The 15,119-nt window shown below is 33.6% G+C and overlaps 5 protein-coding genes across 5 annotated transcripts, besides 2 other annotated features; 1 reads left to right on the forward strand and 4 right to left on the reverse strand.

Moving 5' to 3' along the window:
- Nucleotides 1–1,515: part of a mobile genetic element that runs on past the window's edge.
- On the reverse strand, nt 16–441 carry TVAGG3_0345580 (uncharacterized protein; the record flags this gene model as incomplete). The annotated part of the gene is made up of 1 exon (XM_051230886.1): nt 16–441. A coding segment is annotated over one exon (426 nt), but the record flags the coding sequence as incomplete, so codon positions are not given.
- A 755-nt stretch (nt 1,516–2,270) lies between the features above and the next one.
- Nucleotides 2,271–3,256, reverse strand: TVAGG3_0345590 (protein of unknown function, DUF4106 family; the record flags this gene model as incomplete). The annotated part of the gene is made up of 1 exon (XM_051230887.1): nt 2,271–3,256. A coding segment is annotated over one exon (986 nt), but the record flags the coding sequence as incomplete, so codon positions are not given.
- On the reverse strand, nt 3,256–3,832 carry TVAGG3_0345600 (protein of unknown function, DUF4106 family; the record flags this gene model as incomplete). The annotated part of the gene is made up of 1 exon (XM_051230888.1): nt 3,256–3,832. A coding segment is annotated over one exon (577 nt), but the record flags the coding sequence as incomplete, so codon positions are not given.
- A 7,261-nt stretch (nt 3,833–11,093) lies between these two features.
- TVAGG3_0345610 (uncharacterized protein) lies at nt 11,094–11,942 on the reverse strand (the record flags this gene model as incomplete). Its single annotated transcript, XM_051230889.1, has 1 exon — nt 11,094–11,942. The coding sequence occupies one exon, from the start codon at nt 11,940–11,942 to the stop codon at nt 11,094–11,096; it is 849 nt and encodes a 282-aa protein (XP_051100619.1).
- A 453-nt stretch (nt 11,943–12,395) lies between these two features.
- Nucleotides 12,396–15,119: part of a mobile genetic element that runs on past the window's edge.
- Nucleotides 14,344–14,745, forward strand: TVAGG3_0345630 (uncharacterized protein; the record flags this gene model as incomplete). The annotated part of the gene is made up of 1 exon (XM_051230890.1): nt 14,344–14,745. One exon carries the CDS (start codon nt 14,344–14,346, stop codon nt 14,743–14,745), a length of 402 nt encoding a protein of 133 aa, XP_051100620.1.

The following is a 15,119-nucleotide window of genomic DNA, read 5'->3' on the forward strand; positions in this document are numbered from 1 at the left end:
AGCTTGTGGTTGTACTGAGTTTCTCAAAGCGAACCATTCATAGTTTGCCCATGTTACTGTTTGAACTAAGTCAGAGTTAGAATATATCTTATATCCCATGAAAACTTCTGGAGCATATTGGTATCCGACATAGAAAATTCCATTGCAACCTTTCTTGTCAGACAACTTGGCAGAAGGTTTTATTTCAATGTCTTGTTCCACGTATAAGAATGAGTTGTCAATAGAAATAATATGAAACCTGTCGCAAGCAATATCTACTGTTGTTGAAGAACCTTCTCCAAACTCACCTACGTTTCCATAAGAAACAGCAGTTGTATATTCGTAAGTTCCAGGAACTATTTCTGACCTTCTAATGGCATTGTCGCATTCGTTATACCATTCGGAAACATTTCCGTTCATGGCGTCCAAAACTGTTGGCGTTATATTCTGAGCGGCGTACATTTCATATGGGTAAAAATATAGAATAGTTGGATTTATGTGTCATAATAGAACCCACTCGTACCAAGCTTTACTTTCTTCCTGACTGAGTTTTTAACTCTTCTTTTTCCTTCATTGCCACTACTTTCACTAGATGAAGTTACTTCTTCACTACTTTCACTTTGTTCTACTCTTCTTCTTTGGTGTCGCTTTTGGTAACTTGCCCTCTGCTTCAAGTTGTTGCATCTTTGCCTCATGTTCACCTAGTATGTTGTAAATTTCACGTGTCCTTTTTGCCTTTGGGCTCTGGTCGCCCATCTCAGGTAACCTATATCCTAGAAAGATTTTGTCATAGTTTGTATTTGAGTCTTCGCGTATTGTTTGCATGACTCTTTCCTGAGTTTCCGGTTCAAGCTCTTCAAACAGAGCTTGTCCATATGGAATAAGCTCGTTTCCAAATATATGTTTTTGTAGCCATTCTGGTTTTCTTTCCATGTTACCAATAATATCTTTTGTGAATGGGAAAGCTTTTACCCAACGTTTCAGTCTTGCGTCATTTATTTCTGTAGTTGGTTTTATTTTGTCATGGAACATGTTTTTCAATACTAACATTTCATTTGGTACTGTCCATTTGAGTTTTCTTAAATATTCATCCCTTCTCGGTTCATTGTCTGCAAAGTAAGTTTTTATGACATTTTGCAAACTTTCGTTTGCAAGGTCATGTACAATAGGTTCTCTTCCTTCTCTCTCCCTAACTTTCTTTCTAAACTCTTCACCAAATATACCATCTCTATGGTTCTGTGTAGTTCTTTGAGATAAATGTTCTAGAACGTCAGGTGTTATATTTCCATCAGCCATGTTCATTTCATACTGGTCCAAAATATCTGCATGTTTCATATCTTTCAATGGCATTAAAGCCGCGCTGAAAATACCAGCTATATCTGGTTCACCATTCACTTCCATTGCGTCTACAACTTCTTGGAATTGAGGTTGTAAGTTTATGAACCACCTATCCGGATTAGCTTTATGACCCCATCTCATTGTAGTTCCATAGTCTGCAGAAACAAAAGTAGGTTTGTTTCCATATTGGCTAGGTTCTGAATGAACTTTAAACAATGTTTCATTTCTATATGTTTTGGTGAAATTTAACCTTTTATTTTCACCGAGTTCAGCCAAAGATTGAACGTTATATGGTCGTAAGTAAAAAGGATTGTTGTATTTGCGTACACTTTCTTTCAGTACTTCCATTCTATGCTGAATATTTTCATCTGATGTTGGAGTCTTTTGTATGTCGGCGAACATTTTTCGATATTCTTCTACTATGTCAGCCGAATTTTTCTTAGACTCTTGGAAAGATTCCATATTCCCCGCATACACTTGTTGAGGGTCAAGATTTTTCGGCTGTTCCAAATCTTCATCTAGTTCTGTGAAGTTAGTTTCCAAAGGAGGGACTTGTTCGTTTCCTTCAGGCTCTTCTAGCTGTTGTTGCTGAACTATTTCTTCCATGTCTGGTTGTATCTGAACTTCTTCCTGTGGAGTTTCTTGTACCTCATCTGCTGGCATTTCATATATTCCGAGACCATTTTTAAAAGTTCCCTATTAAGTCATCCGACTCATAACCTTTCTTCTTTCGTTCCGTCTCTATTTTTTACGCGTTTCATGAAGAGATAGTTGAATTATCATTTAGCTCTGACACCAAATATCTCGGAGTAAATTCATTCATGTCATTTGGATGATATGCTATTAAATCATATCCCTTAGCGAGCTTGTATTTTCCAGGTTTGAAATTATATCCCATTTGGTGCTGAACCATAAAGCTAAATAGGTTCGGGTCAGTATTTCCTTCCTTGAACTTTCTAATAGCTTCTTTATATCTGTCACTAAAGTCAAGAGTATCTGGGTAACCATAATTTTCCTTAAGCATTTTTAAGAATTCTTGGTTTCCTTGTTCTCTACTTCTTTTATGTCCTTGCTCTGTTTGTGGTTGTTGTTGTGCAGGGTTTTGAACTGTTGGTTGTTGTGCAGTGTTTTGAACTGTTGGTTGTGGTGCTGGGTTTTGAACTGTTGGTTGTGGTGCTGGATTTTGAACTGTTGGTTGTTGTTGTTGTTTTGGTGCATGCCTGTGTCTGTGTCCATGTGACGATGTAAATGTTTTAGGTAGTCCTGGTGCAGGTGCTTCTCTTGGAGGGTTTGGTGGTATATAAGTTCCACTAGCTAGTATATAAGTTCCACCAGCTGGTATATAAGTTCCACCAGCTGGCACATATGTTCCATCTGCAGCATAATGTCCTACCTGACTTTTCGTTCTTAAGAAAGCATTTACTAGGTCTGTTTTGGTCTGTTGTAACTCTTTTTCTTGACTTTCCACAACAGTTGCTCTAACGGCGTCATAGGCACTTTGAACTGCCTGTCTCGTTGCTGCATCTGTTATTTTCGTCATATTTTGTGCTACTTCTCTTAACTCTTTGTCGAAACCTTCAGACTTCAGTTTCTTTCCAGATGAGAAGTCGTTCACTAGTTTCACCTTACTATGAAGAGCTTCGAAGGCGTTCTTAAAGTCAGCATTCATTAAAGCTTCATTTGAACTGTCTTCATCCGCTTGTATTTTTGTCCTTATTGACCCTATAAGTTGGGCTGCTTTGGCGTTGGCTTGGGCATCTAACCAGTCATTATTAGCTTTTATATATTCTGCGCTTTTCATTGCCTTTTGCATGGCTGCGTCGTTATTTTTACTTTCTTGTGCTAAGTTTTCATACTGTACGGTTTGGTTTTGCAACTGTAAAAGTTTTTCTGCCTTTACATTTGCTTCAACTTCTTTTTTATACTCATCGCTATCCATATATGTCTTCAGGGCTTTTTGTTTTATTTCTTCATCTTTCAGTACTTTATATTGAGTAGTATGGTTTTTCAAATTTATAACATCTTGTTCCATTTTTGCTACTTCTGCTGCTTTTTCTGACACTTTTTTCGCATATTCCTCTGTACTTAGTTCTTTCAGTTGTTCTTCTTTCTTCTTTTTCTCTACGTTTAACTCATTGAGTTTCTTTGTCTGTCTGTCATATTCTAGTTTCTTTTCGTTTTCACTTATTTGTTTCTGTATGTCTATGTTTGACTTTTTGACATCTGTTATTTGATTTTTGAGTGAACTCAAATTCATTTGACTTTGAGGGTTATAAGCTGTTCCGTCTGCAGCTCCACCATAGCCTGCCATTTTCGCTAAAAGTGCCGCTCTTAAACCTCCACTCTGTGCACCAATAACTCGGTTTAAAAGCATAGGGTTGCTTGACATTTGTTGCAACATAGTGGGGTCATTCATCATTTGTTGTTGCAACTGTTGTTGTGGTGTCAGTTTTACTATGGGATGTTTCAATGCTCCCTTCCTCTTACGTATATTCTTACGTAGCTTACGTGGCATTTTAAGTGAAGTAAAAAACGGTTTTTGACAGATGTTTATATGACACTTTTTGTTCAGCACAAAAAACTACTCGGTCAAAGTGTTGTCAGTTTTGTAAAATAACCGTCCTATCTCATTCTATAATGGGGAAAGTCTTCTCAAAGTATACTTCCTTGGAACGCCCGTAACTTTTCCTGTAGCGACGATAGACCCTTACTTGTCCGGACAAAGTTATACTAAACATCTTCAGGGCTAGAGGGCACGAAGTGCCTGGAAGCCCCACTACCTTTTTTTTTTTTTTTTTTTTTTTTTTTTTTTTTTAATGTTGAATAATTGGTCATTTTACTTTAGATGAATACAATTTTATCTTTATCTCTAAACTCATTCCAAATTATCAAAATACCTCCACATGAAACCGTCGAAATTAGTTCATATAACAGTAAATTTTATATTTTATCCAATTCAAACCTGAATCAAACAAAATATAATATCAAAAATCGCACAACATCAACAGATATAAATCCACAAGCCAACAATTATTACGCATTTTCTGATGTAAATATAAGTATCATTAATTATGGGGACGAACTCGAAATTATTAAAGGATGGAATCTAGAAAAAGGTACGTGTAACGCAGAATCTTACTTTCTTAACTACTCCAATAATATGAATATGCAGATATATGCGAAACAAGCATGTCTTTTCTCTCCTCTCACATTTAATTCTTCTGGTATAAAATTCTCCAAAACTATACTGCCAACTCATAACATCTATACCCCACTTAGTGAAAAGCCAATACAGCTAGAATATTATTATACTGGCTTACCTTTTGTTGTTCAGATACACGATCATATAACAAATGATCTAGGAATAGCTTTCGAAACCATTGGTATTAATGAGAATATTTCAAATAAATGCGGACTCACATCATTTATATTCAATTCTCATAATAATACAGTCGATGATTCATTATTCAAATGCAATTGCAATAAATTCACAAGACCTCCATTTTCCATAGCTCTCTTTGCTTTATTATATTTCGCAGTTATTGGATTTATTATATTCCTATTAGAAAAAGGAAATATAATTTCAATAAGATCATATTTCTCCGCAAATATTGCAAACAGCCAGCCAGCAACATTTGCAAACCAAGATACTGAACCCATTCTTAATGATATTGAATATGATGTTGTGAATGTAGATGCTTGAGTGAATTTATACGTTATTTGTTGGACTAAAAGTTTAATGATGTATTGATGCAGTATAGTTTTTATACTGATATCATTTTTTTTAAAAAAAAATGAGAATTGTATACCCTACTTTTCCAACATTTATTGCATTATATACGAATCAAGATTTGAATGATAATAAAATTTAAAAATATTCAACACAATATAGAGATATCGCTTTATAACATCGATGCTTTGTTAACCATACTAAAGATTTCATTCAAAAAGTCAAAATTTTTATTCCAAAAAAAATATAAGAAGAATGATATGCATGATACATTTTTATTGACCTATGTACTATATATAATTGAATCCACTATAATAGCGTTGTGAATATCTACTGTTTGATAAAAATCTTTAATAATCTATTAAAAAATAGGTTATAGATGTAACATATGAATGACACAATATCACTTTATATAGTAAATTATAATATGAATGTTGTTGGCTACTAATACTTCCTTTATTCATTGGAATTGAAATGCTCAATATTTAAAACGAATTTTAAACAATTTATGAATGTCATACGACTTAACCTGTCTACTAATCTTAGAATTTATACATAATTCATTAAAAATTAATATTAAATCTTTTGAATTATGAAAAAAGACAGACATATTAAAGGTAAATATGAATAAAAACATAAAATAGTTAGTAATGATAGATGTTATTTTTCCAAAATTTTCTTATTTTTCTAATTTTAAAAACTTTTTTAGCAAAATTGGGATTAATTTTTTAAATTTTGAAATATTTTTGGATTTTGAACATCAAAAGATTGCATTTCTTTTAAGAATAATGCAAATTTCTAATGAAGTGAAACATGTTTCAAGACTTTTAATACAATTTAAAAAAGAATCTCAAATATCTTCAGGAAATTCAATCTATATTTCAACGAGGATAATAGCAACATTCAAAATACACGATATCATATAAAACAACATCATTTTGGTTCAATGAATCCTGTTAATCTGTATTAACGAATTCATTGATTCAAGAAACCAAAGACATAAGAAATAAATATTGATATCACTCAGTTTACAAATGTCAAATCATCACTCAATACTCACCACAAATAACTTCGATTCGCTATATTTTTCATTTCATTAAAATTCAGACATTTTTTGCACTAATATCGATTACAAACAATTCTATATTACAAACCATTACAATAAATGACGAAAATCCTTCATTATTCAATAATTTGCAATTTTATATTTTCAAATCTCAAATTTTAATCAAATCAAATATAAATATCATGTAAAACATCTATATTTAGGATGATGTTCCATATTACTATGGAAAGTTAATCATCAATATGGATAAAACCAAATTCCTTCCCTTACCATAAACTTCAAGACTCCTTTCATCACACAAACAAATGCACGAGCCACTCCTAAAAAAATTCAGGTTTTAGAAATTTATTATCAATTATAGACATTATTTCATTACCACAGTTCACTAATCGATAATTGAAGTGTTGCAAAACATATTATACTTTCTACTATTAGATTTATGAATAAAAAATTTATACCCTACTTTTCCAACATTTAGAAAACATGCATGACCCCCTACCCAGGGTCCAAAAATTGGTATTTTCTGCGCTCAGGCAACATGAGTTTTTGGGCCGCCAAATGAATAGCTCAAGTAGTTTCCTCATATAGAGACATGCTTATGCTTAGAGTTTGAAGGGAATCTAAAGTGATTTTTTTCTGCATTTCGAAATCTAATGCAATCTTAAAATCATGATTAAACTGCGAATCTGGGCGCAATTTTTTAATATGTTAATATATGAAGGTACTCCTACTACTGCGAATGCTTCAAATGAAAATTCAAGAAATCAGATTAATTTGATCACATTAGTATAGTAGTGGTCAATCCAAAAACTCATATGTTGATATATAACCTATAGAGATGATAATTATCGACTCTTCATTGAAATGCATAAGATTTAATAATCTCATAAATATTCTTTTTAATTTTCAGTATTTCGTGTGCATTTAGATTGCATATACCTGTATATGATATTTCTAGAATGTTTTGGTTAGATATTAAGTTTTTTAGATTAATATTTTAACATTTTGATAAAACAAGCAATTGTTCCATTTTGGAATCGCGATTGAACTCTAGTTTGACTAATATGATGTTGTATGATCAAATGAATTCTAACTTCATGAGATAAAATTTGAAATTTGAAAATGCGATATCTGACTCAAATATTTATCTGAGCACATTTAACATTCAATTATAAACTAAAGTAATATACAGAAGATTCGATTTGGCTTATATTTTAAATATTCAACAAATAATCTTATAAAATTGTGCTATTCACGTTTCTCAAAGATGGATTAAGCATTTACAACTTGTGCATTGATGGAATTAGATATGGATTCTAATGTTAATCGATATTTTGTAAATTGATATATATTTTATCATGGTTTGACATTTGATCGTGTTGAAACCGGAATTGCAATATGCATCATCTATATATATAATTGTCAAAATATGAGCTATAGATTTTTAAATTATGCTCCTGATTATGAGTGACTTATATGATTATATTGAATTGAGTAGTAAGAATCATAAATATTAGAATATTACGATAATGTATTATAACCTTATAGAAGCTTAAGGCTAAAAATGATGATGAAAATGTAGCTCAAATTTAAGTCTAAAAATTTGAAAAAATTAAGTGCTTATGATAGTATGACGATATTGGTGTTTGAATGTAAGAAATTAGAGATGTATTAGAAGCATTATGAGAAAATAATAAGATATAAAAACAACTTTTATGAAATAATTTAAGTTATAAGAGGTGTTAACATTGGTAATGTGTGTATAAGATAGTAGAATTGTATTGGATCTTTGATTAGTATTTTATAACAATTTATTAATGTAGATGTGATTAGAATGTTGGATTTCAAAGGAGAAAGCGGATTGTGCACTCTTGTTGTCTGCATGTGTCATTCCGGGAGACATTGCCTGTGCATGTCTCCCAGAATGGCATACTGTTCCGCATTCATAACTTGAATGCGGAACTTTGACGACAAGAGTGCATTGCACTCTTGTTGGTCTGCATGTGTCATTCCGGGAGACATTGCCTGTGCATGTCTCCCAGAATGGCATACTGTTCCGCATTCATAACTTGAATGCGAACTTTGACCGACAAGAGTGCATTATGCACTCTTGTTGGTCTGCATGTGTCATTCCGGGAGACATTGCCTGTGCATGTCCCCAGAATGGCATACTGTTCCGCATTCATAACTTGAATGCGGAACTGACGACAACATTATGACTCGTCTGCATGCTGCAGACATTGCCTGGTCTGCATGTGTCATTCCGGGAGACATTGCCTGTGCATGTCTCCCAGAATCAACTTTATTGCAATCAGAATTGATTGCAAAACTTTGACCGACAAGAGTGCATTGTGCACTCTTGTTGGTCTGCATGTGTCATTCCGGGAGACATTGCCTGTGCATGTCTCCCAGAATCAAACAATTTATTGCAATCAGAATACGATTGGAAAACTTTGACCGACAAGAGTGCATTGTGCACTCTTGTTGGTCTGCATGTGTCATTCCGGGAGACATTCAAACTCTCTTTTGACCGAGGTTATAAGAATCCTCAAATCTGATCCTAATATTACATTAACTTATCCTTTCTCTCCTTCTTTCTCTGCTCAAATAATCGAAGACTGTCACAATTTGATCAGAAAATTAGAGAATTCTGTAAAATCAATTAATACTGTTTTGAATGAATGCAAAGGAAATGGATACTCAGTGATGATTTACAAGAAGCGGTTCACTATTTAGTGAATCATCTTGTTGAAATCGAAAGAAGGAAGTCTATAGAAAAGCATGTCAATGAAATAGGAGAATTGCGAAAGATTCATTCGCAGGAAGTTTCAATTTTAACCCAAAATAAAGAGAAGACCATGGAACAAGTAAAGAAATGCAGAGAACAAATCATTGCTTTGGAAAAGCAATTCCAAGCAAAGGAAGATAATTATATTAATGACTTGGAAAACCTCAAAACTGAACAGTATTCTTTGTCTGATAAACTTAGAAAGCAACAACGAATCAAAGATGAGTTAATCACTTTTGTTTCAGGGAAACCAGCAGACATTGAATTCTTGAGTGTTAATTTAAGTGATATTGAAAAGAAATCTATTAATCTCAAAATTTAAATAAATTGTTTGTATTTTTATTATAATTTTACCTGTTTTATATTCAACCAAAATAATTGTGTATATAAGAGTAATAATGAAAAAAAAAAAAAAAAAGGTAGTGGGGCTTCCAGGCGCGTTGCGCCCTCTAGCCCTGAAGATGTTTAGTATAAATGAAGTTTTTATTCGGAAAATTGTTAGTCTTCTGGGTCGAAAACATTATATAATGTGTCGCTTTTCACAAATTATATATGTTTTCATGTTTTGTCACTTTTCTGTCACTTTTCAGGTAAAAACATTTTTATTATTATATATAAATGAATTTTACAAAACCACCGTTACCGTTCTTTGGAAATAAGAGTAAATGTAAAGATATTATATTGAGAGAACTTAAGAAACTACCGAATGGTCTAACATTTGTAGATTTGTTCGGTGGAAGTTTCTATATATCCCATTTGTGCCATACAATATTCCCAGACTCAAAGATTATATGCAATGACTTCGACAACTATATGGACCGTCTCAAACATATTCCAGACACAAACAATATATTGAAAGAGTTAAAAGAAAAGATTCAGATAGGTAAGATGGAACGTATACCATTAGATAACAAAAATATTGTGAGAGAGGTTTTGAAAAAAGCAGAATATATAGACTGGGATAGTATATCTGCTAGACTATTATATAGTGGTGCTATAAGAGTTCATGACATTGAAACACTTATGTCAAAAGTTTTATATCTTAACTATACAAATGTTTTCAAAGAGGACATAGAAAAATATATTGAGGGTATAGAGTTTGTGAGATGTTATTGGACAGAGTTGTATGAAAAATATAAAGACAAGGAAAATGTTTTCTTTATAGTGGACCCGCCGTTCTTTAACACATGGGATTTTCAATACCAAGTAGACTGGACTTTGAGAGACTCTTTAGAAACTTTAGACGTTTTACATAACCATCCATGCTTTTACTTTACATCCGATAAAAGTGGTTTGGAAACCGTTATGAGATGGTTAGAGGACATACATGACTATGAGTTTAGATATGACAAGATAGAATATGAGAGAGGTCCTATAAACGGAGAAAGTGTCATAACAAAAAAATTTTATTAGTAAAAATGTGGTTTGAAATAGGACTACTTGTTAGGTTTTTTCCAGTCATTTATTTCTTTGACGTGGCAGAAAGATATAGAGAATATGAAGATGAACAATGCCTGCAAATGTTCAGTATATGTACTCGTAAGAGATATTTTTATCTAATATTAAATGGACGCACAGAACTTAGCGAATGCACAGCAACCTGGACAACCAAACCCAGAGATATTCCAAATGAAGTTAGAAACAAACTGCAATGGCAAACTATGGTCAAGTGCCAACAGATGTACAAATGCAAACTGCCATGTCAAATGACGCTGCGTTAGGTTTGCCACCATGGTTATGCAAAATGAGATGGAAAGAGTTTTTATACAAACCCTGAAGTGGGATATAAACAACTTTATGCAGATGACGCGAACACAGGAGTTGACCCAGAATATGTTTTCTACCAGAGGAGAAACAGAATGTATGAGCTCCAGTTAAAGAATGCTATGGAACTCAACAGGAAACGTAAGAGACTAGGCGGACATTAGATTTTTACATATAGTAAATGGGTTTCTTCAGTAAGATAGGAAACTTCTTCAGAAGAGTTGGAAGAGGTATATGGAATGGAATAAAAACCGTAGGAAGAGGAATTTGGAACGGTGTCAAAAATATTGGTAAAAGAGTAGGTCAGTTTGTTGGTATTATACCTAAAGACCCTGAACCAGAAGAGCAAGCTCCTGTTATACAACAGCCTGAACCTGCACCACAGTCTAGTTGGCAACCAAATCCAACACCTCAACCGTATTAAAAAATTATATTTTTACCGTTCGATAGTAGTTGTATATGAAACTAAGTTCTAAGTAAAACGCATGGTATAATGGAATTATTCTTTTTCTTCCATCTGTAGTAAACCATACTTGAAAGTCTGAAATACTTCCACTCGGCGGTTCATATAACTTTGTAGGTTTTTCGTAAAAGTCATTTGCCAAGCATAAGAAAGAGTTTTGGGCGCCAGAAAATGAAGCATGAACAATAATAGCATCTTGGTCGAAAACATTTTCATATGTTCCATTAGGGTTTTCGACTTCATAAAAGTCTGGGTGTACTGGATATGCTGCAGGCTGATTTAACATCCTCATAAATCTATACCATGCCAAGTTGTTATATTTTGTAGAAATATAAACGTTTTCTCCAAGGTCTTCTATTTTATTGATTTTAACAGTTGCATTTTTCCTGTCATAAATAATATCGAGATGGTACTCTCCCTCGTCAATGTTATACTGGTTTGCATATTCGATATAGATATCGTTTATTTTTTCTTGAAAAGCTTGAAGAGTTGTTTCTAAGTTTACAAGCAAACTAACTTGTAAAAGTTTTCCCTGTTCAAATTTCTCATACATACGTTTTTCTTTGTTATAGTATCGAACTTCAAAACCGACCGTAAATGGGAAACCATGTATGGCTTCTGAAATGAACTTCATTCTACGAAAGCCAATAGCTTTTGTGACAGATGGGTCTCTTAGCCATCTTAATGGGTAGTCAAAACGATAGCCTTCATGCTTTACGGTCTCTGTCTCAAACTTTTGACCGACATTAGTAAAAAGTTCATCTAATGGTTTAGTTGTAGCAACTCTTGAATTTTCTTTTTCTATTGAAAGCATATTTTATCTAGAATAAAAATGTCGAAAGATATTGCTTCCATGAGAGAAATACAACACAACCGACAACTCATTATGCAAGCTCTAAATAAGAACACAACAAACTTTTCAAACTACTCTAAGATATCTGAGTCATTGAAAGAAGGAAACTTAAAACTGACATTAAACCCAATGACAGATGAGTTTCTGTTTCAAGACAAGAAGAACAATACTGTCTGTATAAATCCAACAAAAGGAACTTTAAACGAGAAACCTATAAATGAACTTCTTTTGAAAACAGATGTTGACAACAAAGCTGACAAAGAATATGTAGACGATGCAATAGCAAAAGAAGAAGAAAGAGCTAACAATGCTTATGCAACAAAAGAACATACTCATCCTGAACTAGCAGACAAAACATATGTTGACAATAAAATGTCAAGTGAAGTGACAAGAGCTGAAAACGAATATTCTAAAAAGACTCATACACATTCTATATCTGAAATAACAGACTTAAACGTTAGCCTTGAAAAGAAAGCGGATAAGGAATATGTGGCTAGTAAGTTAGAGAAGAAAGCAGATAAGGAATATGTGGATGAAAAAGATAACGAAATGAAAGAAAGGGTTGACTGGTACCATGAATGGACATCGAAGACTTTTAAAGTTAAAGCCGATACAGGATGGGTTTCAGGATGTTTAGACCTTAAAGCAGATAAAACTTATGTTAACGATGAGTTAGAGAAGAAAGCAGACAAGAACCATACACATACAAGTTTTACAACTGTTGCTATAGAAAGTATTGAAGGAACGGTTGAAGAAACTGGTGGGGATGCAATATATTGTAAACCTCCTAACTTTCCACAAGGTTTAACATCGGATGACGACATAACGACGATGAGAAACATTAGATGTAAAGATGTTTATGTCATGAAGGATGAACATAATATTAAATTCACTGCTCAAGATTTATATGACAAGAAAGCAGACAAAACAGAGCTTCAAACATTAAAGACAGAAATACTTCAAACATTATATCCTATAGGCTCTATTTATACGTCAATGAACTCAACAAATCCAGAAACAGTTCTGGGTTTTGGAACTTGGACTCAAATAGTCGACAGGTTTTTGTATTGTGCAAACTCTTCAAAGGAAACAGGTGGAAGTAAAACGATTTCAGGTGAAAATTTACCTGCACATAGTCACTACATAGATTTAAGTACATCTCAAGCAGGTTGGCATAAGCATAAATTTTGGGATTGGTCAGCAATGACAAAAGGTAAAGGATATGATGTTAAAGACAACGTTCAGTTTGCTATAAATTGTTTCTGGGGTAACACTCAGGGAGATGGAAACCATACACATCGCGTTTCAGGATATACGCAAACAACGGGACAAAGTAAAGACTACATGCCACCTTACATGACAGTTTACGCATGGTATAGAAATGCTTAGTCGTCATTTTCAACTTCTTTAGCATATTCGTCAGGAGTTGTCTTATATTTGTTAGGAACTGTCTTTGAAAGTATACCACCTTGAACTTTGACAAGTTTGAAACGAGGTCTGACAATAGTAGTTTTATCTTCTGCTTGCAGTGTGTACATTTTGCCATGTTTGCCTAAAACTTCATAATATTCTCTTGTATACTTTCTTCTATTTTTACGAACACGAATGTGAGTACCTGTCGGGTTCCCATTGTTGTCATAGTCAATAGTATTTTCATATGGGTCGCGTTTAGGTATTTCTATTTTTACTTTGTCACCTTTCTGAAGTTTGAAGCCCGGCATTCTTTCTTGTTTGTCTCTTTTGACTAAATTATTAAATATATAGTCTTTCTCTAAGTCAGGGTTGTTTTTCATTTCTTCGGGGGAGTGGTTTCCCAAACCTTTTTGTTTACGGCTATTGTAAATATTTAAAACTTGTCTCATCTTTGCCATGGAGAAGTGTCTATATTTGTCGTCATATGACATTTCATTTGCTTCACCACCTTGTGGTTGGTTTAAGTCTCTTAACATTTTTATACAACCGTCAATGACACCAAGAGCAGAATGGTTTTGGTCGACAATGAAATATTGGTTTACATTTTTTGAACGCAGATAGTTTTTTACATCATCTGATTTGAAAGAACTTTCACAGTCAGATGTCAGTTTTGTTGGATGGTATTTGTCAACGAATATTGTCAAAGCTGCTAAGATATCTAAAATATTTTTGGACTGTAATGGTATGGCTTCACAGTATCTTGTGTTTTGACCGACAAATATTAACCAGTATGGTGGTCCATCTGTTCTAACTCTCGGAATGTTTTCCAAGATATCCATAAACCAAGCATTTGGTGTTGAACTAAAGATTTTTATCATGAGTGCTTTCTTTGTCGCTTTAGAAACATAGGGGTCCTTGTTTGGATTCGTCATTTTTTAACCCATAAGAAATGGGTTTATTTGGCGCATTAGCAGGAGTTGCATCCAGATTTTTGCCCGCAGTGGGAACAATAGCCAGAGGTGTATTTGGAGTTGGAAGGAAGATTTTGAGTACATTAGGTATACTTAAAGAGAAAGCACAACCTATTATACAAACTGTACAGAAAGGTTGGGATGTAGCACGAGATGCAACAAATCTTATTCCAAATCCTGAAACAAGAGGAAAAGTTCAAGGATGGATGGACAATGTAGGAAGACAAGCAGGAAACTATTATAACAAAGCAAATGACTACTATAACCAAGCAGGACACTATATGGACCAAGGTGAAAGATTCTTTAACAGAGGATATAACCATGCACAACAATGGGTAAACAATAACCAACCTCAACCGCCTCAAACGTGGGGAATGTAAAGTTTTTTTACTGAGATGAAATGAACAATACAGCATTGAGACAAATGGGTTCAAGATGGATTTGTCGACTTCCAGCAGTTACACCACGTGTTTGTCAAGTTCTTCCTATACCTCAGGAAGTTTTAGACCGACTTAAAAAACAACAACAACCAGTTGAAAACAAACCAAACTAAAATTTTTTACTGAGATGAAATGACCGAAGAAGTTGAAACGGTAGATTTGACACCACAAACAAAAAGTTCAGAACCATTGTCAAAACCTGTCAAAGAACTTACAGATGAAGAGAAAAATTCAATAATAGAAAGTGCCAGGTCTGGAAATACAAACCCTAACTACAAAGTCACTTTTCATAAAAATGGAACGGCAAGTATCTC

Source organism: Trichomonas vaginalis, chromosome V, assembly GCF_026262505.1.
Source record: "Trichomonas vaginalis G3 chromosome V, whole genome shotgun sequence".
Lineage (NCBI taxonomy): Eukaryota > Parabasalia > Trichomonadida > Trichomonadidae > Trichomonas > Trichomonas vaginalis.